Source organism: Pogona vitticeps, chromosome 1 (assembly GCF_051106095.1).
Source record: "Pogona vitticeps strain Pit_001003342236 chromosome 1, PviZW2.1, whole genome shotgun sequence".
NCBI lineage: Eukaryota > Metazoa > Chordata > Lepidosauria > Squamata > Agamidae > Pogona > Pogona vitticeps.
The window spans coordinates 281185903-281213647 of NC_135783.1; the positions used below are offsets into that span (position 1 = coordinate 281185903).

Consider the following 27745-nt stretch of genomic DNA (forward strand, 5'->3'; position numbering starts at 1 on the left):
GAAATGCTTACCGATCGTCGCAAAGCAAATTTTGCCCATTGGAACCATCGGTATGCGATCGCATTAGCGATCCCAAAAAACGGATCGCTATGCAAATTCGTTGTTAAATGGTGCACTCGTTATGCGAGGCACCACTGTATTTGATATAGTGTGGACTAGATCCACTGGTGGCAGCGTAAAAAGAGGCAACACATCCAGAGGGTGGACCTGTGTTTGGGGAGAACAAACAAGGGACACTGGGGGGACGCAACACCCCTCCTGAGGTTTAATTGCATCTTCAACACTATCTCCACCACCCTTCTATCTCTTCCCCCTTCCCCATCTCTGCTCAGACCTGGTGTCTGTTTTCTGTCTTCTTGAAGAAATCCTACAAGACCCTAAAACAAACATAGGCTTAATTACAGCATGTAACCAATGAACATTTGGAATAGCGATGATGAACTTATGGCACGCGTGCCACAGCTGGCACGCAGAGCCCTCTCTGTGGACACACGAGCCATAAGCCACCATCAAGAAATACTTACCCATCCTCTGATCCCAGATTTTGGGAAGAACTCTTGGGAAGGGAGGGAGAGCCAGGACTGCAACAGTACACACACACACACACACACACACACACACACACACACACACACACACACACACACACACACACACACACACACACGAATGTTAGGCATGGAAACACCTGCCTCCTGCCACCTGCACCTTTAAGGATTGGAGCCGGAGGTGGAGTGGGGAGTGTCCCAGGCAGGCGCTGGAAGTCCCAAGCAGGAGCTGTGCGGCCAGAGGAGTGGGACTCTTTGGAACAGTCATAGTTGGTTTTGTGTTGCAATTTGGGCACTAGGGCTCAAAAAAGTTCACCATCACTGATCTTGTTAAGATATAAACAAGTGTAATGACTTTCAGTGTACTTATCAAAGTACCATGCCCTAAGTGTACTATACATTCCATCCTAGTTAATGCTGAAAACAAAGCAGGTCTAAAATTATTTTGATGCCCTTTAGCTTCAGAGCATGCTTCCCTGATTCCAGATTTCTGAAACTCTTTCTATACGTTTTTATCCTTAAAAGTGCTTGCAAAGCTCTAACATATTTTGACTGACTACATCAACTCAGGCTACTTAATAGTTATTGTCAATAAACCTTTTAACAGAGTTCTTCTTACCGTTTGCTGTAAGTCAGGTATTATAATCCGTATCACTAATGTGTTGTTCTGGCTGTCTTCCATTCTGTTGCTTGGTTTTTCTGCCGTAGCCCTGATAGTATCATAAATGGTTTCTTCTTTGGAGCTGTCTGATTCAGATTCCATGGAATAATCCGAAAAACTCTGAGCCATCTCATCTTCACTTGATGTTGGACTGCGGGGCATGTTCAGCACCTCTTACTGCATTTAACTGGGCGAGAAAATTATAGAGGCAAAAATTTAAATGTAGTTCAACAAACAGAAAAGTATGGGGATTTTAAAATGCTTTTCTTTTATCTGCTCCAAGTTAATTTTAAGAGACAAACAGTGGCAACTGCCCTGAGGTATTAAAACATTTGCAATTTAGTAAAATATGTAAATGAATATCAAAAAGTTTCTTTTCTGGAAATTTTTGCTAATCTTTGGGGGAACCTGCATATCAACAGGAAGATCACCAAAATTCTGTCTCATACACAGTGCAAATTAGCTTTTGGACTATCACATGCTCATGGAAAAACACATAACAGCAGACGGAAGCAAATGTAATACCCATGTGTATTTCAAACTGACTTGTTATAAGAAGGGAGTGCAGTGTTTATAATACTCATCCTTTACCAAGAGCTGGCTGTGCAAGTACAGTGGTGCCCCGCATAGCGAGGTTAATCCGTTCCGGATTAACCCTCGCTATGCGGAATCGTTGCTAAACGGGTAGGGGAAACGTATTGAAACGCATTAAACTAAGTTTAATGCGTTCCAATACCTTGCTTACTTACCCGTTCAGTGAGGATTCCCCTTGCCGGCAGCCATTTTTGCGCCCTCGCTAAGCGAGGGCAGAGCGTGAAAACGGCTGCCGGCAGCCATTTCCGGGCTTCCGGCGGCCATTTTGGAACCGCCGATCAGCTGTTCGGTGGCTCCAAAATGGCCGCCACAATACCCGATCTTCGCAATGCAGGTTTTCCCCATTGTGAAGATCGGGTATGTTTCTGTATAGCGATCCCGAAAAAGGGATCGCTATACGGAAACATCGCTATACGGTGCACTCGCTAAGCGAGGCACCACTGTACACATTCTCTTTTTAATACAGTGGGGTCTTGACTTAAGAACGGCTTGAGTTAAGAACATTTTGACTTAAGAACCACTCTCATAGGAAAATATTGACTTGATTTACATACTTAGATTTGAGTTAACTTAAAAAAAAACACGTGGGAGGCAGGGAAAGTGCAAAATTTGAACTTTCAGTTAACTGTTGGCCAGTGAAAAGGGTGCCTGTCTGCTTCTTCACTCCTCCCAGCGTTTAGAGAGTGGATTGGGAGACAGTCTTCAGACTGCCTGGTACTGTACTGCCTGGACTGTATTTTCCCTGCCTTCCCTGAACCTTTCTTGACCTAAGAAAAAAAGAAACAAAATATCCCCCTCTAGTGGTCGAGGGCAGAATAGCAGCTTCCCATTAGTTTCTATGGACGGAAAAGAGCAGATACGGATCAAATGGTTTTCAATGCATTCCTATGGGAAATGCAGATTTGACCTGAGAACTTTTTGACTTGAGAACCGCCTTCCAATACGGATTAAGTTCTCAAGTCAAGACCCCACTGTAGCTATCAGAAAAAGCAACTCAAGTCAAGCACATCAGCTACCTCCCAGGTAAAACTGTATCATTCGTTCTATCAATAGACAGCTTACATTTCACAGGCTAGTGCAGACTACCAGCATTTTCTCCAGGGAGTTATGTCATGAATTAGTTGCATACTCTTAGGCAAGTGGCAGAGGTAGCCTCTTTAAGACATTTTGTGAATATATGTGGCAAGGGAAGGGAGAGTGTGGTGGTAGTCCTCTTCCTACACATTCATTTCAAAGTCTACATAATCAGTATGCCTCAACAATTCTACATGAATAAGGTCTATGCAGACACTTAGCGTTACCATGCATAAGTCAAAGATGAAGGCAGATGCCATAATCCTGCTCCTTCCTCCCAAATCTTCATGGAACAACTACATCAGACTCTTTACTCCTTTTCGCTCTTTTTTCTGAGATGTGAATTATAATTTTATTTATTTACTTTAATTGTATCATTAATAGACACCTTTCTCCCAGTAAGGGGACAAAGTTATAATGAATGAATAACCTCGTAAGATTTTTCTGAATGCAGACAAAATAAATAATATAAAAGTAACTGCAACAGTTATTTGCCATGTACTGAAATTTCGCCAATATTATAAAATGGTGCACACCCATAACAGCAGTTTCATGCATCCAAGAAATTTTGTTATATATTCAGTGATCCCATGGGAAGCATCGCCTTTAAAAATGTGATATTGATACTTCAGATAGACTAATCCCACACATAATAATAAATGGTAAAATGTTGCTTTAAAATATGATGTTTCAAATACCAACTTATGAGCGCTTTCCTTTAAGAGCAATCCTTGAGGGAGTATTTCATTTCATGTTCTTTTGCTTCACAGAGCTGTAGATTTACATCTCTTGAAAGTACCTTCAGTCAGTAAAAAGAACAAATACTGTGCCAGCTTTCCTCTGATGCCAGCTTCACAAATGAAAATTCCTATGATGTACTGGGCAAAAAGATGCCCCTCTCTCCCACCCCAAAATAAACTCTTCAAAAGGAGGGTGTCAGAAGATATTTAATCAATTTATTTTTATTTATTTATTTATTTATTTTATTTATATCCCGCCTATCTAGTCCCGGTGGACTACGCGGTGGACTACTGAGAAATCAAACATTTCTCAGTCAGTATTTCAACAGATGTGCCAGTGAAAGCTTGGGTAAATCACATTTGCACAATCCTGAGTTATCCAATATTAATCAACTCTATAAACATTATTAACCATTATCACTGTTAGTAACAAAAGCTGTGAAGGTTCTGTAACAAGTATCAGGATTTGAAATTGCACATTTCAACCTTTTTACCCATTTAGGGCTCACAATGGTGCAAACTGGCCCAAAATTTCTATAATGCAATTAAAATAATTTAGGAGAGCACCAATAAAAAGATGGTTTATGAAAAATCTTTGGGAGGGTTAATGTGGAGAGGAAACGGATAATACATCAGCTGCTTTTTATTCATATTACTACTGCAAACAATGCACGCTACAAAGGAAATTAAAGCTAGGTATTTACATAATCCAGTTTTTGCTTTGTAGGAATAAAGAATTTATATTTTGTATTATCTGAAAAATAAAGATAGAAATAATTATATTGTGATATATATGTATACTCTATCGAGGCTCATTTACTAAAGTTAGTGCAAATGGAACACAGTGCATCAACTTTGCACTGTTAAACCTGGTGTGCTTAAAATTAGTTCTACCCTATTTATTTATAATTGGTAAATAATTCTTCATTTAAAAAGCATCCCAACCTTCTGAATTTTTGTCTTCCCCATCTAGAAAAAGCATACTATCTTCCAAATTTCGGCTCTCAACCTCTGACTATTCTTAGATACGCAAATATCAGAACAGCTTTAATATACTGGCAGGCAAAGTGAACGAGGGAATTAAATAACATTTCTAGCACAGAGGGACCCACAAGCACTTATGTAAGTTATTCAGTTCAGGCCCATCTTCACAGTGTGAAAGTAGCACCAGCATTTTTTACTTTGTTATTTGTGTCAATTATTTTACTTTACTCTGTCCCAAGAAGGAGGGATATGAGATAGTCTAGCCACAAAGTCAAATATTTAATCAGTGAAACATGTTAGCTATGCCTTGTCAATAGATGAAACCTGAACAAATAAGCGGTTTCTTTCTTTGTTGTGTGTTTAATTGGAAACTTCTGTTTGACTTCATAAAGTCAAGACATCTTCCAGGATATTCCATTCTTTCCTCCTTCTTCCTTCCAACACTCATTCAGCTTTCTTGTGTCCACTAAACATGTTCAGTGAGTATTGGACTGGAAATCTACTGAATAAAATATATTTATACACCATTTCTTGAATGTCATGTCATCCGCTTACTGGGAGCCATGAGCTGGACTTACAAACCTAATTTTTTTTCCAAGAGCAGCTTCTTGGACTTTGCTTATCTCTATGTTATCTGATAACAGCTTCCCACCCACATGGGGTGGACCATTATTTTCCATGTATGGTATCTCTGCCAGTTTTAATTCAGGGGGTCAAGTTCTCGAAAACTATGTGGGTTGTCCAGATTGTGGCTGCTGCTTTCCCATTGGAAGGAAAACCAGTCATTCAGGCAGTGGTGTAACTCAAAAGGGACCACGCTAAGCTGTATTTGAACAGGGGACTCACCAAAGTGAGACGGCATCTCGATGTTTCCTTTTGCTATTTTCTAACATGCCGTATCTGTTCCAACTGTCTATACAATACATCTTCTAAGGCACTGGTTCTTAACCTTGGGTTACTCAGGAGTTTTGGACTGCAACTCCCAGAAGCCTTCACCACCAGCTGTCCTGACTGGGGTTTCTGGGAGTTGCAGTTCAAAAGCATCTGAGTAACAAAGGTTAAGAACCACTGTTCTAAGGTACCAGTGGCTTTCTGCCTTTTTCAGGACACAAAGAACACAAACTCACTGGAGTTCTGGCTGGTCTAAAACCACACAATCCCCACAGGGCTATGGGTGGGACTGCCTTCTTTTGTAACATTTTTGTTTAACTACAAACGTCTCAACTTTCCTACAAACACTGCAGATTGCCTTCTTTGTTTCTCACTAGCACTAATTTAACTATAGTCCTGCTGACACTGAGCAAATGAGTTTGCCATTGGTGAAGAATTTAACAATATTAGTGAAGCATATAACAACATTTACCAACTGACATTTGGACCAATACTCCACTAGTAATATGAATAAATGTCACAGTTTATAACACTTAGGAAATATTATATGATATATTGGATGAGTGACGCAACACATTTAATGGTTTTTTAAAAAAATTATGGATCATATACTTTGCGTGGAACAACTTTGCCGCACAGCCTTATTATCCATCCACATAACTAATTTATTCCTCAGATGTTAATAATAAATTCTGGTTTTCCTTCTGGCTTCTCCTATAAATCCTAGGATTTACAGACTGAAACTGACAGATAGGGGGCAAGGTTCAGGTTCTGATATAACATATACAAAGTACTAGATTTACAATTTAAGATAACACATGCTATTTGATTCACATGTACTTACACAAGTAATCATACCTTGTACCTGTAATTGAAATATGATTTCACTATTTCCTTACTATAATGATATTCTATATGCATTTTTGTATCTGTATGTTATACACATTTTGTTTAGTCAATGCTAGGGACATGGTGGCGCTGTGGGCTAAACCGCAGAAGCCTGTGCTGCAGGGTCAGAAGACCAAGCAGTCATAAGATCGAATCCACGTGATGGAGTGAGTGCCCGTCGCTTGTCCCAGCTCCCACCAACCTAGCGGTTTGAAACATGCAAATGCGAGTAGATAAATAGGGACCACTTCGGTGGGAAGGTAACAGCGTTCCGTGTCTAAGTCGCACTGGCCATGTGACCACGGAAGATTGTCTTCGGACAAACGCTGGCTCTATGGCCTGGAAATGGGGATGAGCACCGCCCCCTAGAGCTGAACACGACTGGACAAAAATTGTCAAGGGGAACCTCAACCTTAACCTTTACCTTTACCTTATACGCATTTTGTTTAGTCAATGCATTTTTGTATCCTCATTTCATCTCAAAGTAACTGTCTCTTCCCTCTTGGCGCTCACAGAAACATTCCCAAGGCCAACTCAGAATAACATTCACAGCACTTCAGGCGACTGTAACATGTTTCAAAATACACAATGGCTCACACATTCACAAACTTGGCGGCCACTAACCCTGGGATGCATTTTGGATATTTTTCTCACATCTACCACGGCCAATAGGATGACCCAACAGGCACACATAGGGTTCAGAAGACCAATAAGGGGATGCTGTGGTCATTGTATTTTGTGTAAGAATCTTATAAAATGTTTTTTTTTCCATTAATGATGGGGCTCCTGATCTGCCTTTTAAGATGGGAATCCAGCTATATGTTTAATAAAAATAACAATTGACTCACATATAGTCTGATTGATGCACTATCTTTATTTGTTATTCCCTGCCGGAGAACTAAAACCAACTGAAACTCAAAATTGGGTGTTAACAAAACATTCTTTTTGTGCAGTCAAGGGTACATTTCCACAGTTAAAACTAGTACACCAGCTGTACCCGTTGTTTCAGAAGTCTGATCTGGCCATGATGACACATGCCTTCATCAGCCTCTTGTCTCTGGAACACCTTGCCCCTTGAGATTCGCCTGGCACCCTTGCTGGGAGTTTTTAAGAACAAGCTGAAGACTTATCTCTATGTTATCTGATATTGTTTGCTTCAAATTTTGTTTTATACTCGGAATGTAAGCCACCCAAAGTAGATTCATTGCATCTAGATGGACGGGGTAAAAGCCGGAAAAATAAATAAACAAGCAAGCTCCTGTTTGGATTGCTGTAATGTGCTCTATGTGGGGTTGCCTTTGAAAAGTATTTGGAAACTTCTGCAGGTCCAGGGTGCAGTAGTTAGACTCCTAACTGGAGCTGTTTACAAGAGCCACAGGAAATCCTTGTTCCAAGAGTTTAACTGGCTACTGGTCCATTTGCTGGTAATAACCCATTAGGCTCTAAATGACCTGGGTACAGGCTACTTGGGGACCTGTATCTATCCACACCAGACCCTTCCTCTGGTTTTAAAATCTTCAGAGGAGGCCTCTCTCTCAGTCCCACTGCTCACACAGACACACTTGTTGAAGACACAGGGGGACATTTTGGGTAGCTGTTCCCAGGCTATGCAACTTCATTCCAAAGGAGACCAGACTCTCACCCCACTGCCTGCATACTTCTGCCACCAAGCAGACTTGCCTTTTCAGACGAGCTTTTAACATCTAACTGGGGAAGAGATTTCAACATGAGAATTGTTATTTTATCTTTATAAAATGTGGTTTTAATAGGTTTTATTTTATTTAAAATATTTTTGCCCACCATTCTCTTTGAAAAGGACTCAAGGCTGCTGACATCATTTTAAAAAATAATATATTTAATCTATTCACAAAGGCTTTCACGGCCAGGATCTAATGGTTGTTGTGGGTTTTTCGGGCTCTTTGGCCGTGTTCTGAAGGTTGTTCTTCCTAATGTTTCGCCAGTCTCTGTGGCCGGCATCTTCAGAGGACAGCACTCTATGCTCTTCTCTGTGCTGTCCTCTGAAGATGCCGGTCACAGAGACTGGCAAAACATTAGGAAGAAGAACCTTCAGAACATGGCCAAAGAGCCCGAAAAACTCACAACAATATGTTTAATCACTTTTTAATAATGTGATTTTAATTTTTAAAATTCTTTTTATATGTCTGCTTTATAAGATGCCTTGAATCCTTCTACATGGAGAAAGACAAAGGTAGAAAATCTGTCATTTCAAGTCTCACAACAGATAGATTCTGTTACTACACCGAGGCTAAACTTCAGTGCTTTGAGCCAAAATGTGTCACCATACAGCTTCCCAAATGAATTCTTCACTTCATTGTTCAGTTAGATAAGGCTTTTCTTTTTCCTGTACTTTCAGAACACAGTGGTTTCTATTCCACTCTAAACATGGCCATCTCATAACAAAGATTTTCAGAGAGGTGGTTGTGTTAGTCTGTTGAGATAAAAACAACAAGGATTCTTATTTCAGCCTGAAAACTAACATGTTTCATTTGGCACAAGCTTTCAGAGATTGTAGGATGTTTAATCAGACATAACTATGGGCTACAGAGCACAAAAATGTATGCAAAATAAAATGTAATGGCTTTTAAAATGACAGAATTGTTTTTGCTGTTACAACCATATGAACAGCATATGTGAAAAATATTTAGAAGAATATAAATTCTGAACAACGTTGCTCAATATATAGTTTAGACATCAACACCTTGACTACTTAAGTAATCATCCATAAGCACACATTTCATGTATGGACATGGGAGCCTATGTAAGGAGGCTCTTAATTTGAAGCATTATGGGGTATTAGAAAGTTCTTCCTCCCCTATATACCTTCCACAGCACAAACAGCAAGCGCAGAAACAGCCATGCTAGTCTGTTGCAGCAAAAAATAATCAAGAGACTTGTCACTCTTCTTGTTCCCGTTCTATCTGAGGTTGGATATCAACATGGCTATTTTGAGCTGTTCTTTTTGACTATGGTAGAAATATAGACACAGAAATGAAAATAATGACACTCCCTATACACATTACAAAGAACATGTAGCATGATGGAAGGGGTCCTGCTGAACCACAGTGTTCATTTAATGCTGAAAAGCTGAAAAGGAATACCATGCATCGGGCTATCCAATAAATCCAATTGCATGGGCTGATAGCCTGCCCACAGACAAACCTAGTCACACATCCATAATAGAACAAAAAGAGAATAAATGCTGAAGTTAAATCCAAGGATATAACTTGATATTGCATGAATTTAGGAAAAATATTACTAAGGCCTTAAGGAAGATGTTTATAAGTATATTGTTCAATTAAGTATTCAGACTTGTTTGCTGGCACTTAACTAGCACTTTGTGAGTAGTCAATTCATCTTTCAAAAACCACTAGCCATCCACCATTCTCCAGCTGACTTTTATTCGATTTAGTACAGCCATGAAGAGAAAGGGATAGTTGTCAATGTTGTGAACCATATCCACTAGAGCAGCCATTCTCAACCTTTTTTTTACCACGGTCCTTTTAGAAGCTCTTCTAGAGAATCTGTCAAAAAGGAAAGCCTTTAGCTATTGTATGTGCAAACAAGGATACAATGTGAACAGATGAATCTGTAGCCTCCTTCAAATGTATCAGAGCCCCCATTGAGAATGGCTACACTAGATCATATCTGCTCCTATGATTTACTGATTTCAATTTCCAAGTGCCAGAGGGAATAAAAGACACTGTGAATATGAGAGAAACTCTTAAAAGTCCATACAAGGTTAAAGAAATAGATTCGTAACTGACATTTATAATGCAAATTCATAGTCACAAAAAGGAAAAAAGTGTAGTTCTATTATGTGAAGGCTATAAAACACCATTGGTATGCATTATTTTTGGATTTATACCAAATAAACAATTTTCATCCACCCGTGCAACTGAGACATACCCTACCACCTCATCAATTAGCCACAATTAGCTGCGGCAAATAACACAAACATTACACAAACATCAGTAGGATTCCAGCCAGTAATTATATGGCTGCAATCCTATCAGATCTTGGAAGTAACTAAATACAAATTATAACTAAGGCTTCAATACGTTTTCTGACTGTCATATAGCAAGGGATTATTTGACATCTTCTGTAATACAGTGGTGCCTCACATAGCGATCGCTCCGTTTAGTGATGAAATCGCTTTACGACACATTTTTTGCGATCGCAAAAGTGATCACTTTGCAATGTTCCCTATGGGGGAATTTCCCTTTGCGATGCTCGGTTCCCTGCTTCAAGAACCAAGTATTGCAAAGCAACGATTTTTAAACAGCTGATCGGCGGTTTCAAAATGGCCGCCGGGTAAACAAAATGGCTGCCTGCTGTGTTTAGGGATGGATTCCTTGCTTAAGAGGCAGCGAAAATGGCTGCGCTATGGAGGATCTTCGCTGAACAGTGGGTTTTAAGCCCATAGGAATACATTGAAGGGGTTTCAATGCGTTTCTATGGGCTTTTTAATATCGCATAGCGACGTTTTCGTTCTGCAGCGATTTTTGCGGGACGAATTAAAGTCGTAATGCGAGGCACCACTGTATGTCTACAATTTTAATCCCCCTTTATGTTTACATGGGTGTGACTGCCACAATATAGCTACATTTTATACCACATGCCAACAACTTGTATCATTCTGTTATGTGTGTTTTTAAATACAGTGGTGCCTCGCTTAGTGAGCGCTTCGTTTAATGATGAATTCGCTTACTGATGACTTTTTCAGAGCGATCTTGCGCTCCATTTAACGATGTTCCCTATGGGTGATTTTCGCATAGCGATGACAGTTTGGGCCCCCTGTTTCGCTTAACGATGGTTTTGACAGCCTCATGTTGGCTGTTTTTTATATGTTTAAAAATGTTTAAAAATATTTAGAATACTTGAAATCATAAGTGCACTTAATAAACCCTTTGTTAAACTAATTTGACTTTGTTCCAACTCTTTTTAAATTTGTTGTAATTTTTCCCCCCATTGAGATGCATTGAATAGGTTTCAATGCATTTCAGTTGGGGAACCGTGCTTCGCTTAGTGATGTTTCATATGGCAATTTTCGCTTAAGGACGGCAATTCGTTCCCATTGGAACGGATTATCCAGTTTTCAATGCATTTCAATGGGAAACCGCATTTCGCTTAGCAATGTTTTCCCATAGTGACGATTTTTGAACCAATTAAAATCGTTAAGCGAGGCACCACTGTAACTAAAAGTAGCTATTTTATTACTTAACTGTAATGAGAAAATAGTTACTTTTGAAAAATGTATCTTAAAAGTATTATCAAAAGTAATAACCAGATGCTACACTTCTGTGTGCACTTAAAACCCACTTTCTTCCAAGTAAACATATACTGGATTTCACTATATATATAAATATATATAAGAGATAAAAATCTCTTAAAGAAGAAAACAAATTGCATATGTTTTGTTTTTAATATGGGTAAAGATGTTTTGATTAGTTTCCTGTTGGCTTGTGATATTGCCTTTTTAACTTAGATTTTTGTGTCCTGTGGCCCTTCACATCTTAGAATAATACTGTGGCAGTGAAGGTGAAAAGGAAGATTTATAGTCCATATCAAACATTGTGCTATTCATTTATTGTATCTAATTATGGAGCAGCATGTTGTTCTCATTTACAGTTGCTCTTCCCATTTGCAGGCAACATAATATCAGGAACATGAAGAAGCAAAGTAGAGATGGGCACAAACTTCAGTTTGGAGGTTTATGCCAGGTTGTCAGCATGGCAATGAGTTCTTCCCCTCCCCTAGCCAGCTGCCCCACTCACCAGCAGGTGCACACTGTTCTGCTCTTCGCACGATTGCCCAGTCACAGCAGCAGCTCATGCTTCCTTTCTCCACCTTTTCCTGCAGCCACCCACTTAGATTAGGAAGCAGGGCAGTGATTCTTGCAGCACTGCCTTCGAGTGGGTGGCTGCTGGAGGAGGCAGAGGAAGGAAGCACGCACTCTTGTAGAGACTAGACAATTGCACAGAGGAGAAGAACAGCGCACGGTGGCTGCTGAGTAAAGGAGCTGGCTGAGGGTGGGTGGGAGGGAAAGTGCAGCTCCTGTGGTGCTGCACCAAAAAAACTGCTACAAACCTCCAAACTAAGGTTTATGTCTATCTCTAGAGAAAAGGCAGAATCCAATGAAAAAGCAGGAATGCGAATGCAGCCATGAGGCACAATGGTTTAACTGCAATACTGCAATCAAGCCTCTGCTCACAACCTGTGTTTGGTCCCAACACCTTCAGGTAGCTAGTCCAAGGACAACTCAGCCTTCCATCCTTCTGATGTTTGCAAAATTAGTACCCAGCTTGCAGGGGTGTTGTTGTTGTTTGCATAATTATTTTGTAAACCATTCTAGGACTATAGAGCAGTATATAAGTCAAAACAACAACCTCATGAGTGAAAGACAAACAGAACTACTGCCAATAAGCACTGCTGTTCTTGATTTCTGTTAATATTTATTTCTGGTCTTTAAAAAATGGTTAAACATTCCTGTAGAGTAACATTAGTTTATCATGGCTCTCATTTATTGAAGCACGAAGGAATAATATAGGTTGTTTATTTTGGGCTTATTATTTTTGAACAAATCATTTGGAATAAAAATATGAATTCATTGAATGTAGGGAGTTTTGTTTTGTTTCTTTAGATTTCGCCTGAGATGCTTGCACAGACTGTCATGGCTAACTCTCCTAAAATTACCAAGACTGATAATGCTTGGGTTTTGTACTGTTAAAAAACTAAAAACACAAGAAGAGACCAATGCCCACACCATCCAGCATTCTATCTATATGGGAACTAGAGATGACCCAGAGGTGGAGATGACGGTCCACTCACGATTCCGCTGCTGACACAAGCTCGATGGAGCCTTCCTATTACTCTGTTGTCTGCAATGGATTAGCCAGTCCTGGCAGAAGGTGGGATGACGAGCCTCTCTGCCAGGTCGCAGAGTGGCTAATTCATTGCAGGCAATGGAGCAATAGGAAGGCTCTGTGGAGCCAGTGGCACAGCAGAACTGTGATTCGTCGGTGTGGCTTCAGGGGGCAGGACCCTCGTTATCTCCACCTGTGAGGGGATATTCGTATTCATATACAAATGCCCCCATCTCTAATGATAACCAATCAGTTGCTGATGGGAAACCCAGAAGTAGACCATGAGTACAATATAGTATGATCAGGTTACACGTAGTTCAAAGCACTTCAACATATTATTTCAGTATACATATACAACAATCCTTTAATGCAGGTAATTTTTTAAATCTTTATGATGCAAGTAAAAACTGAAAATAGCAAACTATCTAAAGGCAAGAGAGCTAATAACAGAGGCAAGATTTGAACAAGGGCATTCCCACTTAGATTATAAGCTTTATATTCCCTTGTTCTACCTTCTATTTGTCATTCCTTGGACATTCTTTCTCAGTAGCCAGACCCCATTTAGTGGCCATCTTGCATCAGTAGCATCTTTGGACATCAAGGGGACACTTAGTAGAAAGTTTTAATATTTTACCTGTTCTTAGCCAAACGAAAACTATTGCTCCAATGAACAGTGTAAATATAAACATTTTTTTAAAAAAATTCAGCAATCATCAAAGGGAAAAACCTACAGGTCTTGGTTCATGAGTTACCGTTCAGAGTGGTCGACTAGACCAGATGGGCGGGATATAAATCAAATAAATAAATAAATAAATAAATAAATAATTTCACTGAAATAAATTATTTCACTGTCTGCATATAGAAAAATCATGGGCACCTTAGAGTATAAATTTTATATGAACTTATGAAACCGGAATGCTCTTTCTCACTGACATGGAAGAACCGTATTGGGTGTCACTGTAAAATTTTCACTTTATAAATTTGTCTTTTTGTGTGTTAACATAGTTTCAACTTTGTAGCTGTTATTCAATGTTATTGGGGGGAATACTCTAAAATATATTCTATATTAGCAATACTATGCCAATGGGTTCTGTATGCTCAAAACAATTTTATTCACTTCTGCATTTATATTTAAGACAATTGTTTGCATGGCTGCTCACTATATTTTACATCTCTGGAATTTTTTAAAAATTGCAATTATTTTGGTATTATATTTTAACACTGCATTTTGTCCATATATATTATATACATTGTGGGACGTGGTGGCGCTGCGGGCTTAACCGCAGAAGCCTTTGTATGCTGCAGGGTCAGAAGACCAGCAGTCATAAGATCGAATCCACGTGATGGAGTGAGCTCCCATCACTTTGTCCCAGCTCCTCACCAACCTAGCAGTTTGAAAGCATGCAAATGCGAGTAGATAAATAGGTACCATCTCGGTGGGAAGATAAACAGCCTTCCGTGTATAGCCGCGCTAGCCACATGACAAAGGAAACTGTCTTTGGACAAACGCTGGCTCTATGGCTTGGAAATGGGGATGAGAACCGCCCCCCAGGGTCGAACATGACTGACTAAAAAATGTTAAGGAGAACCTTTACCTATTATATACATGGCAGGATGACATATAAAATGGATTGGATTGGATTTGAGGTTTGTCCACCATCAATTTTCCATCCTGTCTTTGAAAAGGAATCAAGACAGCTCAAAGTCAACACTCCCTCTCATTCTATGAAATGTCATTACCACAGAAGAAAATGGCACAAGAATTATAGCTGGTATGTTGCTGAAAAATCTACTAAGGACATTATCAAGCCTGACTTTTCCAGTGTATACATTAAATCCTATACATGCATGAGATAAACCGGTGCTTGAAAGACACATCATACTGACAAATACTGCCAGATGTAAAATGAGAAATTAACTGCAGATGATACCACTCTGATGGCAGAAAGTGAGGAGGAATTAAAGAACCTTGTAATGAGGGTGAAAGAGGAGAGTGCAAAAAATGGTCTGAAGCTCAACATCAGAAAAACTAAGATCATGGCCACTGGTCCCATCACCTCCTGGCAAATAGAAGGGGAAGAGATGGAGGCAGTGACCGATTTTACTTTCTTGGGCTCCATGATCACTGCAGATGGGGACAGCAGCCACAAAATTAAAAGACAACTGCTTCTTGGGAGGAAAGCGATGACAAACCTAGACAACATCTTAAAAAGCAGAGATATCACCTTGCTGACAAAGGTCCGCATAGTCAAAGCTATGGTTTTTCCTGTAGCAATCTATGGAAGTGAGAGCTGGACCATAAAGAAGGCTGACTGCCAAAGAATTGATGCTTTTGAATTGTGGTGCTGGAGGAGACTCTTGAGAGTCCCCTGGGCTGCCAAGAGAACAAACCTATCCATTTTGAAGGAAATCACCCCTGAGTGGTCACTGGAAGGGCAGCCCCTGAAGCTGAGGCTCCAATACTTTGGCCATCTCATGAGAAGACTCCTTGGAAAAGCCCCTGATGTTGGGAAAGTGTGAAGGCAAGAGGAGAAGGGGACGACAGAGGATGAGATGGTTGGACAGTGTCATTGAAGCTACCAACATGAATTTGACACAGGTATGGGAGGCAGTGGAAGATAGGAGGGTCTGGCGTGCTCTGGTCCATGGGATCACGAAGAGTGGGACATGACTAAACGACTAAACAACAACAAGGCTATTTCAGACCAGTCTGTCAGTATCCCATGTATACAAGAATTCTTGCAGTTTCTCTACCCAGTTCCATGTCATGGGATATCTCTCTTGTGAACTCAAAAAAGGAAGGTCTGCTTAAGCAGAATCACCAATTCATAATATAACACTCATGTAATTTGGAATGCAGTCTTTAGTGTAAAAAGCAGCCTTCATCTTAAGGAGACACAGTGCAATACAGCAGGTGCATTGCTCATCATGATAAGCTATGGCCAGGTATTTGTCTCAGAAAATGACAAAACAAACCATGGTTTGTGTTTTGCATTTCTGATCTGTATCCCAACTTTTCTGCCAGTTCCTATTTTTAGGGTGGGTAGCTGTGAAACAAGTCAGGGACAAGGAAAGTTTTGAGTTTGGAAGTTAACATGGATTAAATAAGTTTGTAAGTCAGCAACAAAACATAATTTCCAATTATGGTGCGTAGCCAGCTAACAGGCACAACAACAAACCAAAACTCAACAAACTGCAATTTGGCTTAGCTTTGTGTGCAAACTAGCCTCATGCTTTGTTTGACACAGAAGCAAATATTAAATGTATATACTTAAGAAAAACACATACATTTAATTAATTCACTCTTAACAGATGTTTACGAATAAAACTACTTTCTGGATCACTTCACTGTAATGACTAATTTGCACAGCAGTCCAGATGGCTCCTTTTTTTTCTGCACCTTTATGAGCAATAATTTATACAGTTCTGCAAATGCTCAGTAAATACTGTTTTTGCTACAGAGCAGCAAGAAGATTCCCTTCCAATTGTTTTCCCTTGCAGCAATAATCAGAATTTTGTAAGTTATGTTCTACAGCTGACTTCAGTAGTCTACAGAAACTTCTGTCCTAACATACTATTCTTATTGAGGTACAATCATCAGCAAGATGTGATTTCATGTTCCGCACAATCCGGTATAATATCTGTTAAGTCAGAAGCCACTCCCATACAGAGAGCCATACGATTGCAGCTTCTGCTGTTCACTTCCTTGTAACTGACCTTCTCAATTAATAACCTCCCAAAGATTCCATGATTAAAAGTTTCTGCAAATTTAAGGCAGTGGCTTCTTTTACAGAACAGATCCATCTCATATTAAGTCTTACTACTGGCTTCTACTTTTCCTACAATTGTTGTCTCTTTCAATGATATGTCAGTTTAGTCATTTTAACGTCTGGTGAGAATTCAGGCTTCTTTTGATCAAGAAATCATTTATTTGTTTTTCGGATGATACGCAAATCTCTCCTCCAACACCACATTACAGATAAATCAGCTTTCTTGAATATCCAACTTCTTCCCCCTCTGAATTTAACCATCTTTTTGTGTCATGAAATCTGCATTGAGATTGAGCAACCGAGCAGGTTAAATGTACTGTCTTATACCTTTTCCAATAGGAAACCATTCTGTTTCTCAACATCTTGTCCTAACCATAGCCCACTGATACTGTATAAAATAAACATCAAAACAATCAAATATTGTAGCACACCCATTCTTTTAGAGTGAGCCATAGTTCTTCATGACTCAAACAGTCAAAGCCTTCGTGTAATCTACAAAGCACAAACCTCTTGTTCTCTGAAATTCTTTGTTAGACTCCAACAGCCAACATATATTTGCAATATGGTCTTAAATGCTTCTTTCCTTTCTGAATTTGCTTGGAACATCTGGCATTTCTTCTTCCATATATAGTAAAAATCTCTGTTGTAAAATAGTGAACACCACTTTGCATCATGGGCTGTACAACTGTTGTTATCTTTGGCATCTCCTTTCTTTGGAATTGGAACATATATTGGCTGAAATCCTATTGTTTAACATAGTAGGAATGTGAACTGTTCTGTGTCTTGTTTTTCCAAACAGAATAGACCTTCTAGCCTCCTGATAGGGTTGCTCTCAGCTTTCTTAACATATTCACATGTGCATGCAAGAAACATATATCTCACTGGATATATGTCACCACCAAAATTTCTGGAATGTTCAAATTTCATCAGATTTGCTGATATAGCATTGGTAAATCAGAACAAATAACATTCACTGGAACTGCTTGATTGTCCAGAGAGTTCCTCCTCCAGAACACTGTAGAGAGTCTGTGTCTGGCACCTGGGTTGTCAATAGGGCTGATCACCCTTACCACTTGCTAACTAGCTGGACATTTGCTTTTTCCATGAATTTTGGTTTATCAATGAATGCATGAGTTGCAGGAGGATTCTACTCTCCATTTCCGACTTGCTGATACCCATGTTTCACTAGAGGTTCCCAAAGCACTGTTGGTACACTGAATGGTGCAAAGTTTTATTATATTACAGAGTAAAGAAGATAAACAGGGTAGTACAAAAGTAGTACAAACGCATTAGAAGACGAAAAGAGTTTACAGTATGTGCAAAGCTCTTACAGAAAGAAAAAAGTGAGAAGCAGAGGGCACAGCAATCAATACTGGATGACCAACACTGTAACTCAATTTCAGTTTGAGTTAATCAGAGTTTCTTTAAAGCAGTACACAGTAAAACAGCCAAGAATGTAGGCTGAAAATTTGTAGTGTTTTTTTTTTCCTTTCAAATCTATTGTGGAAAGTTTTCTACAATGACTTTGGTAACAATCTGAAAAAGTAATATGCCACATTCTAGAAAAGTTGGCAGCAGTCTTAGAGATACTTAACTGGAAGTCAGCCTCACAAGTGCCAGTTTCTAAGTAAATGTTGAAAAGATCTGGATGCCATATCAACTGCAGGCAATAATAATAAGATCCTTGAGTTTGCGTTTTAGTAACATGAGTTTACCAGTGGAATTCAACCTGTATTCATAAAAAACATATTGATCAATTTACCAAGTGAATTATTTTAAGCAAATTAAGATACAAATATGAAGCATTGCTGTACAATGTATCTGGAATGCAATCAGGCTTCTTGATTTGATGATCAGCAGATTCTCTTTACATAGCATATAGTGACTAATGAAAAACAGTTTTGACAAATACATAAAATATGAACACCTACTTAAAATATGACTCTAACAGGTAAGCATGTACAGATTTGGGTTGTAATAATAATAATATATATTAGGGTTATAACACTATATATTTGCTCTGTATCAGTTTGTGTATTTTAGTTATATGTCTCTTCTGACCAATTTCCACAACAGTCTATGCATTCTAAAAAATATACAAAAAATTACTTTCATATTAACTTTCCCTAATACACACATTTTGTACACAATTCTTTTTTTCCAAGAACCTTTATTGGCATCTGAACATAAACATATAACACAACAGACAACAGTACGCAATTCTGAACATATAACTCAACAGAAAAATATTGAAATTACCAATCCAAATTATGATGGTAACCACATACCAGCCTGGGAGGTGTACATTCATTCTGTCTACTCAGAAATGCAGACTGAATGAAGCTCTTTCACATCCTATCCTTCATGTAATTTAGCAGATATTGGAAGGATTAGATATCATCTCCAACCAAATACTATTTTAATTACTATTTTCTCTATATAGATTACATAAAGACAATTTATTAAGCTCAGAATTTGTATTTCTGAAAAAAGGGGGCACTTACTCTCTTGGAAAGACAGTAAAAACGTGAATTTCAATGCTTTCAGGATGCATTAAAAATAAATAAGATAAAAATAAGTATATCTTTATGCATATGATTGTGCTGAATGTTTTTACACAGTTAGTTCTAATAAATGGTGCTGTAGTCAAGAACACAGTTGTCCTTCTCTGGTATGTCTTGCTTTCTAGTTATTTTACATAATTTATTTTACATCACAGTCCTATACTCCATCAACTGCAGGCTATGCTTTGTCAACTCTGCCCAGATCCATAATGCAATATTTGAACAGTGCAACCAAATGCTACAATAGCTGGAATTTGAGGCTCAATGTTTAATGTAACGTGACTCTCTGCCTTTATATTTTAAAATTCACCTTTGTAAAATTTATGGTATGTGTGTTCTCAGCACAAACTAGTATATCAAAAAGTCTACATTATCTGAAGACATGGAGCTGGCTATCTCCTTTATCATTTATACAATACCTTCATTTAAGGTGTTGTATACAGTAGCTACTATATTACTAGGAGTAGAAGAAATGAGATGGTTTCTAACCCTACATTTTAAAAAAAGATATATGAGAACTTTAAGAAGATGGGCTTTCCTCCCTCTCTGTCATATAACTATCAATGAAGGAGTGAACAGCCTCTGGGCCCTACTGGATCAGTCCACTGGGTCATAAAAATTTGGGTGCCACAGCAAAAACAAAACAAAACCCATAACTCCCTTTGAAAATAGAGTGCATTGGTAGCCTCTCATTATGAACGAGAAATGTGATTCTTTAACACACAGAATTATGGACTCGCACACTCATCCCAAAGAAGTTGAAAATGGCACCTGGAAGCCCAGGTTTACTCTGAATAACAAAACCATCCCCACAGAACTACCCTAGGCTATGACAAACAAGCTGTTAGAACAAAGAAAACAAAAGTATTATTTCTAAAATAACATGTCTGAGAAGAAGTTAAAAAATACTGAATATTCTACTTCAGTTTTGTTTCATTGGGTACTATTTCATGATTCTCCTTAACTGTTCACACATTATCTGACTCCAGGGCTTCAGCTCGACTGAGAAGTTACAACTTCTGTGCTGAATATTGTCTTTTATCATCACTAACGTGTTATGTAACAGGTATTAATAGAATCAGAAACTAATTATGAATTAATGGTGTGAAAGTCTTTCAAAGGACTATAAGTGAAGCCCATTAGAAATTGTATTAACAGAAGCCTTGTATATATGACATGGGAGATTTAAAAAATTCTCACTACGCTTTCGGTCAGAGTAACTTCCTCATGTGAAAAAAGCAGCTCTATGGAAAAGGGAGAATGCAATCCTATATTCAGCCCCAAATCTCATTGAAGGTACTCCCTGATAAACATGTCTAGATCTCAAGTTTTTTTTTTTAAAAAAGGTAACCTGAGCCTGATTTTGTCAATGTACACATATCTCCTTCCCTATAACCTTGGAACAAGTCTGAAGATAGATGACAGAGGTGATTTCAATCAGCCAAGAAAAGCTAGATGGGAGCAATATTTTATAGAAAGAAAAATCTGACACACTCCAACATTTCCAGGATGAATGTACAAAGAATATACATTTCAAACAGCTGATAACATTTTCTAAATATCTGAGATTATCACTATTGCCATCAGCTTATATTGCTGGCTGAAATGAACAGTAACAACTTTACAGCTGTAGTTATCACAGCGGAGAAATCCTGAGAGATCTTTGTATTTTTGCCATATACTTGCATGCACACACATTCTCTCACATGCACAGTGAATATGCTTAAGTCTGTTACTAAATATGAATTCTGAAACCAACAAAATAAAATCCTAATAAATATCATGTCATTGTTTTTCCATCCAGAAACAGCAGATGTTCGCATGCCCAGAGCCATATGTGACCATGATTCTTTAAGCCAGTGAATTAAAATTCACACAGAAACAAACAAACAAGAGGGAACTTTATGGTCTGTTCATAAGCCTTTCAGTCTGTGAAATAGCACTAAAGCCAAAATGTGACTTGAATGTTAACACCATAATTTGACAAGAAGGAATATGCTGTATTCAATAATCTGGGAGTGCTGCCTACTGTTCAAAAGGCACCAAAGTAGAAAAGCCAAATATTAAATAGCCATTAAATTTAAGCCGCTAACTTCAGCATAGAGTACTCAGGTAAACACAAGGGTACCAGCCTCTTAACCCTGCTTATAACAACTGATAGCAAGTCATATAAATGGACATCTTCTGCCCTAGACTACTTCCCCCTGCATTCCTCTGCCAATCATCAACTTAGAGCACAAAGGATTACAGGTATATGAATGGTGTTGAACCTTCCTAAGGGTGATGCTAATGAGAGTTTTCCATTGAACAGAACTTCAAACAAGGACTCAAAACTGGTTCACATCCATGTAGTTCTTGTTATGTGCCACCAAGTCAGTTTTGACCTATGAATAAATGACCTCCGAAATGTCCTATAATTAACAGCCTGCTCAGCTAGTGGAAACTCAAACCTGTGGCATCCTTTATGGATTTAATCCACCCTATATTTATACTTCTCTTCCCCCCCCCAACATATCCTTTAACTTTGCTAGCATTATTGTCTTTTCCAGAAACTCTTCCCACGAGGCATCCAAAGTAAGATGGCTTCAGTTTTATCATTTTTCTTCCACAGAGAGTTCAGGCATGATCTGATTCACTTTTTTTTTGTCTTTCTGGTGTTCCAAGATATCCATAAACCCTTCCTCCAGCAACAGATTTTAAATAAATTGTTTTTTCCCTGTTGGCTTTTTTCACTGTCCAGCTTTCACATCCATACAATAATGTAGATAATCTTAGTCTTGGTCTGCAGTGGCTCATCTTTGTACTTGAGTCACATTAGTTACAGATAAAGTCCATACTCACTTCAACAATGGCTATTACTCACTTCTATAACAGACAGCTTTGGAAGAAAGGGCTTCTGGTTACCAGAAAGTATGTTAGTTTTACTTTCTTTTTTACAGTAATCCCCACAGATTGTACTTCATTTTACACTACAGAAGTTACTGCTGTTCTCTGCTAAGTAATGAGATACACTTGGATATTGAGAGGGTCTTAGGAAAATCTCTCCATAACCCACCCTCCCTCCCTCCCTCCCTCCCTTCCTTCCTTCCTTCCTTCCTTCCTTCCTTCCTTCCTTCCTTCCTTCCTTCCTTGATTTCTATACCAGCCCTTTAGTTAACACACTACTCTGGATAGTTTACAAGTTAAAACTCAGAACCTTCTTATTCAGTACTGTATAGGCAGAGGGAGGAAAAGATACAATGGGAGGATGGATACCACATACCTGTATAAATAAGAGCACAGGACACAGGGTCAACACATGCAATACATTAGTTATAGACAGTGCTAATTGAGATTCAGCACAGAGTGGTAATGTAATCAGATAAGAATCTTATTAGCATGATAAGAAAATAATTAATCTTTGCAAATGATATGAAATACTGTACATTTTCCTATTATTTTTCATTATTTTGTCAGTAACTGATTCCTGCATTATATCAACCTTCCCCTTTTGGTGCCCTTGCAGGCTTGGGAGTTTAATTCCAACAAATCCTGAGAGCTCTAGGTTAAGGAAGATATGAGAAAGTTATGAGAGGACACAGCCATCTTCTTTCCCCTTTCATCTGCTCTTCTTTTTACAAATGGGACTTGTAAGGCCATTTGTTACTTCTAGGTTCATGGGTCTCACTATTTCCTAGTTCTAATAGACATATGTTCATTCTCCACACCCCCACTTAGAACACAAAAAGGAGCACCAAGAGACCAAAAATATAATTAACAACTCCATGTCATGCACCTGTTTTGCTGGACTCCATCATTTCAGAATGTAAATGGGGAAAGCTGATATCTGAACATCTTCTTATGAAAAACAAAATTTCTTACACGTTCAAAACACACCATGGAAGGTACAAAGGTACAAAGGATCCCTGTATTTTATACAATATTGCAAAAAGATAATTTTACCAGAAATTCAAAATAAGTACAATGGAATAAAATAGATTCTGTACATGTGGCAGAGTGGCCTTTGGGGAACAGAGAGAATCATGAGCAGACTGAACTGGAGTGCATAGTTCTTGGACCGATGTTTATGAAAAGATTAAAGAGAACAGTGAGTGTTGATGTGGCTTGTGTGTTCATGCAGCAGAGTTCATGCATTAGTGTCTCTCAGCATGGGAAAAAGACAAGATAGCTTTTTCTCTCAGAAATTATAATGCAATCCTGCATGCAGTGACTGCTTGTTTTGCTCCATAATATCAGGCTCCTTCAAGATCATGTGTGACCAAATTTCCTCCAAATATTCTCCAGTGATGGGTGCATAGAATTGTATCTTTGCCCTCAGATGCTGAAATCCTCTTGAATTCATTCAGTGTAAGTAGGCAATTGTGCAAATTAGCCTACCTGCGCTGCTGTCTATCTGTAATTCTCCTCTATTGCCTCAAGTCAAGAACACTTATAAAGCTAGTCATGCCAAGCCAAGAGAGAAAAATCCCTGCACAATTGCCTTTATGCATATACAGCATACTTTTCTAATAGGATTCTGGCTGATATGTGAGCCTGTGCAGCTGGGGGGGGGGGGGGGGTTAGCAATATGTAATGATAAGAACCTGTCTGTGTTGAGAACAGTGTTCCTCATTTCCCATGCTTAGTTATGTAGGTGTTGTGTGCTGGCGTTGTTGGAGTGGAATTTGGTCCTGGGTATTTGTATCTGGAATCCCTAGTGAGTTTTTTGTTAAGATTCTGGGCACAGATATGTAAACAATGTATTCAGGTTCTCATTTATGTTCTAAGGCCAGGCCATTTTTGTACAAAGTGCAAACTCTGGTTTCCAGTCAGCAGAGTTCCCCCTTGTAAGCTCCAGGCATGTACAACACTGTTGCTTGCCACACATCACAGCATCTAATCTATGGTTAGCACACATATTATTGCACTACTGAAGTGCACAAAGCGCTGCACAAAATAATATGAAATGGGGAACTGGTGTATGGCTTATTCTTCCTGATATCACTCAAATCACATTCAGAGCTGACCTCTCTGGCTCTGTGTAAGATTTTATTGCAAAGATGTCCATATTTTTTCAACTTGTTCGTGGATGAAGTAAAAGAGTTTGCCGTTTCTAATCATATGCTACATGATTAAACTCTTAAGACAGATTGTCACCAAATATTTGAAAATATGATACTAGGAGGAATTAACTTTTGATAAATTCTTTTTGAATTTCTTATTATTTCAGTTTTGAACATGGTCTAATTCCTAATAAGAAGCATGTGTTGTACATGACAGAGGGATCTCTGTGAAAGGACTGGGCAAAGTAAAATAAACAGGACACTTTTATAACAGGGTATTAGAAATGGAGTGCAGATTCTTTACTTTTAATTGAATGTGCATGTCCACCAAAGTAAGTACTGTACATTGCTAGTTCAGGAGTAGGTGAAATCTGGAATGGACAGGACAGAATGGAGACTTTGTAATAAAAATCTATGCCAGAAATAGTGGAATGTGATAGACAAATATCAGAACAATATTTTAAACTAGAAACATTGTACATACTGTATTACTCTTTCATTAATCCTTTATTATTCCCCACACCTGCCAGAACAGAACACAATGACATTCAGGTAAGGCAGACCAATTAAATTCACCAGTTCCACCTGACAAGAAGGTACTGATAGACCAAGCCACAAAACAGCCCCAGGGAGTACATTCCAATGCCCATTTGTGTCTGAAAATCTGTATTGCACAAAATAGCCTGGAATAGTAATGTTCACTTGGTGCATCAGATGAGAGGGAAATGATACAACAAACTACAAAACATCGTCAGGAGGCATATTCCAGTACCTGTTACAAGTACGACGGCAATTTTGTGCAAAACAGCCCCAAATTATACAGTAGATATATACTGATTTTTTTACTGCACACATACCAGCAACCAACCAAACAGATCAACAGTGACAAACAATTGTCACCAACCAATGAAAGACAGGGATAGAACAGTCAGCAGAGGCTGGGCTCTCCTTGAATTCAAAAGCTGGAAGGAACAATTGGTTAGTGCTGCATAGACCATCATCCCAGCAGAGAAAAGTCCTTCCCAATTACTCAAACTACAGATAACTTGTGAGGCTGTAAGTAAAACTTCAGTGTGTATGGCAGGAGGCAAGTCCACATCATGACCAGTAAGTAATATGGACTTGGGTGTTCCTCAGTGCTTAGTAGTGTACCCTACTTGCTCCAAGCAGCTCCAGTACCCATTTCAGGTCCCTGACAGTCATTATGCAACTGGGAAAATGGTTTATTGGCTTGTTTGTTTATGCATGCACACATGCAATTTACCACCCCACTACTCTGGCAAGTAAACACATAAACAAGAACAAGATGTTCTTATCACACAGCTGGTGTTATCAGGAACACTTCACCTGCCACACCCTGCTTTTAAGGCACAGGAGAGCTGCTGGGCTACATGACTCTGAATCCCATATATGACTTTCTCTTTTAGGATGCCCTGCATCTGAGATGTGGTTCAAAAAAGGTATTTGACCTTGGTATATAGTATGTGTTCTCTTTTTCTTGCTAGGGAGTGCTAAACAGAGTACTGCTATTGCAGTATCTTGCTCCACCTTGTCAGCAGATGGGATTCTGACATGAGACATATTTCAATAACAACACCATCAACAACAACAGAAGCTATGTGGCTCTTGTACACAATTCAAAAGATGAGGATGAGTGACAAAGAGATGCTCAGTCTACTTGGCTATTAAGATGAATTTGTTAGTTCATATACCAGAGCCTATTAATTGATTTGTGCAGTTTTAGAAGACTATGTGCATTAACACAAGTTAAAACAAGGACATGGATCAATATTTAGTTTTTTTTATGGAGTCATAATTTATCTCTGTAAAGTAATTAAGGTCAATATCCCAAGTGCAACAGCAAACAATTTCCAAAAATTAAAAAGTACAACACAATGAACGCTATAATGGCTTTGCAAACTAGTTTGGATGGATGAATTAATTCTAGAACTCTAGAATAGATTTCCCTAAAGATGACTTCAGTAAATAGTGATATTTTAAAAAAAAGTTTTAAGTCTCTGCTCCATTTCTTTTAATCAGCATGTTACATAATTGATAAGTGCCTTTCTACTTGAAATATAATAATAATCTAACCTCAGCTACTAAAATGCTAAAAGGAGAAAAGGAACTAGCCATCCAGAAAAAATAACTACCTTTCCTTCCTGCAGAACACAATTAATTTCTCATAATACAATTGCTATTATATTAACTAACTAATTTAAATAACTAACCAACTTTTTAAAAAATCCATAGATGCTGGAGGCAGGCTAATATTGCTATCTTAATACATCTACATATAAAAAAACACAGTTTCTGTCACATATACTGACTCACAGATTACAAAAAAGAGACTTTTTAGAAATTCCTGAAAGGTTTTCATTTTTATTTTGAATTTACCAAAGGTGCCATGCTGAATCATTTCTCAGAGTCTCCACAGCAGAGTTTTAAACAATGTTTTCTGGGTCTTATTTTGGGAAAAGAGGAATGAATAGATGTTATATGAGTGGTTCACACTGAACTCCCATCCTGACTAGTGGTTGGTATACTGTAGAAAAAGAGCCCAGTGCTAACTACAGTCCATGAGTATTATGACTACATGAGTCCTCTATGATATTCTTCTGGAAGTATTCAAAAAAAAAAGTCAGCTAAAGAGGGCTACTGTTAGATGAATTCATGGTTGGTTGAAGGGCCCAATTCCCACCCCCTCAACATCTTTATAAATTACTTGGATGAAGCAGTTGAAGCTTATCAAATCTGAAGATAACACTGTACCAGGAAGTAGTATCTAATAATTCTGAAGATAGGGTATGGATTCTAGATGATCTGAACAGACTGAACAGATGATCTGAACAGAATTGGGCCCAAAGCAAAAAAAAAAAAATGTGCTGCTTATATACCACCCCATAGTTCTTAAAGCACTCTCTGCGTAGTTTACAATTTATTTACCATATTTTTCCATGTATGAGATGATACTTTTGTCTAAAATCTTTAGACTAAAAATTGGGGTCATCTTATACATGAAAGTAATCTGAGAAGAGAACAAAAACAGGTTGAGGGGGAAAAGAAAGTTCTACAGGATCGCTTTGATCCCTGCTTTCTCCCTTC

The 27745-nt window shown here is 38.6% G+C and overlaps 1 protein-coding gene across 6 annotated transcripts in view; it reads right to left on the reverse strand.

The window, feature by feature from the left end:
- The window catches only part of SHANK2 (SH3 and multiple ankyrin repeat domains 2), a 498212-nt gene that overhangs the window by 441254 nt on the left and 29213 nt on the right, over nt 1–27745 (reverse strand). For all 6 annotated transcript variants that reach the window (XM_078383277.1, XM_020782848.3, XM_072985922.2 and 3 more), the window contains exon 2: nt 1168–1396. In XM_078383277.1, the coding sequence (XP_078239403.1) occupies nt 1168–1371 (204 nt within the window). In that variant the 5' untranslated portion in view covers nt 1372–1396. The remainder of the gene's footprint in view (nt 1–1167; nt 1397–27745) is intronic.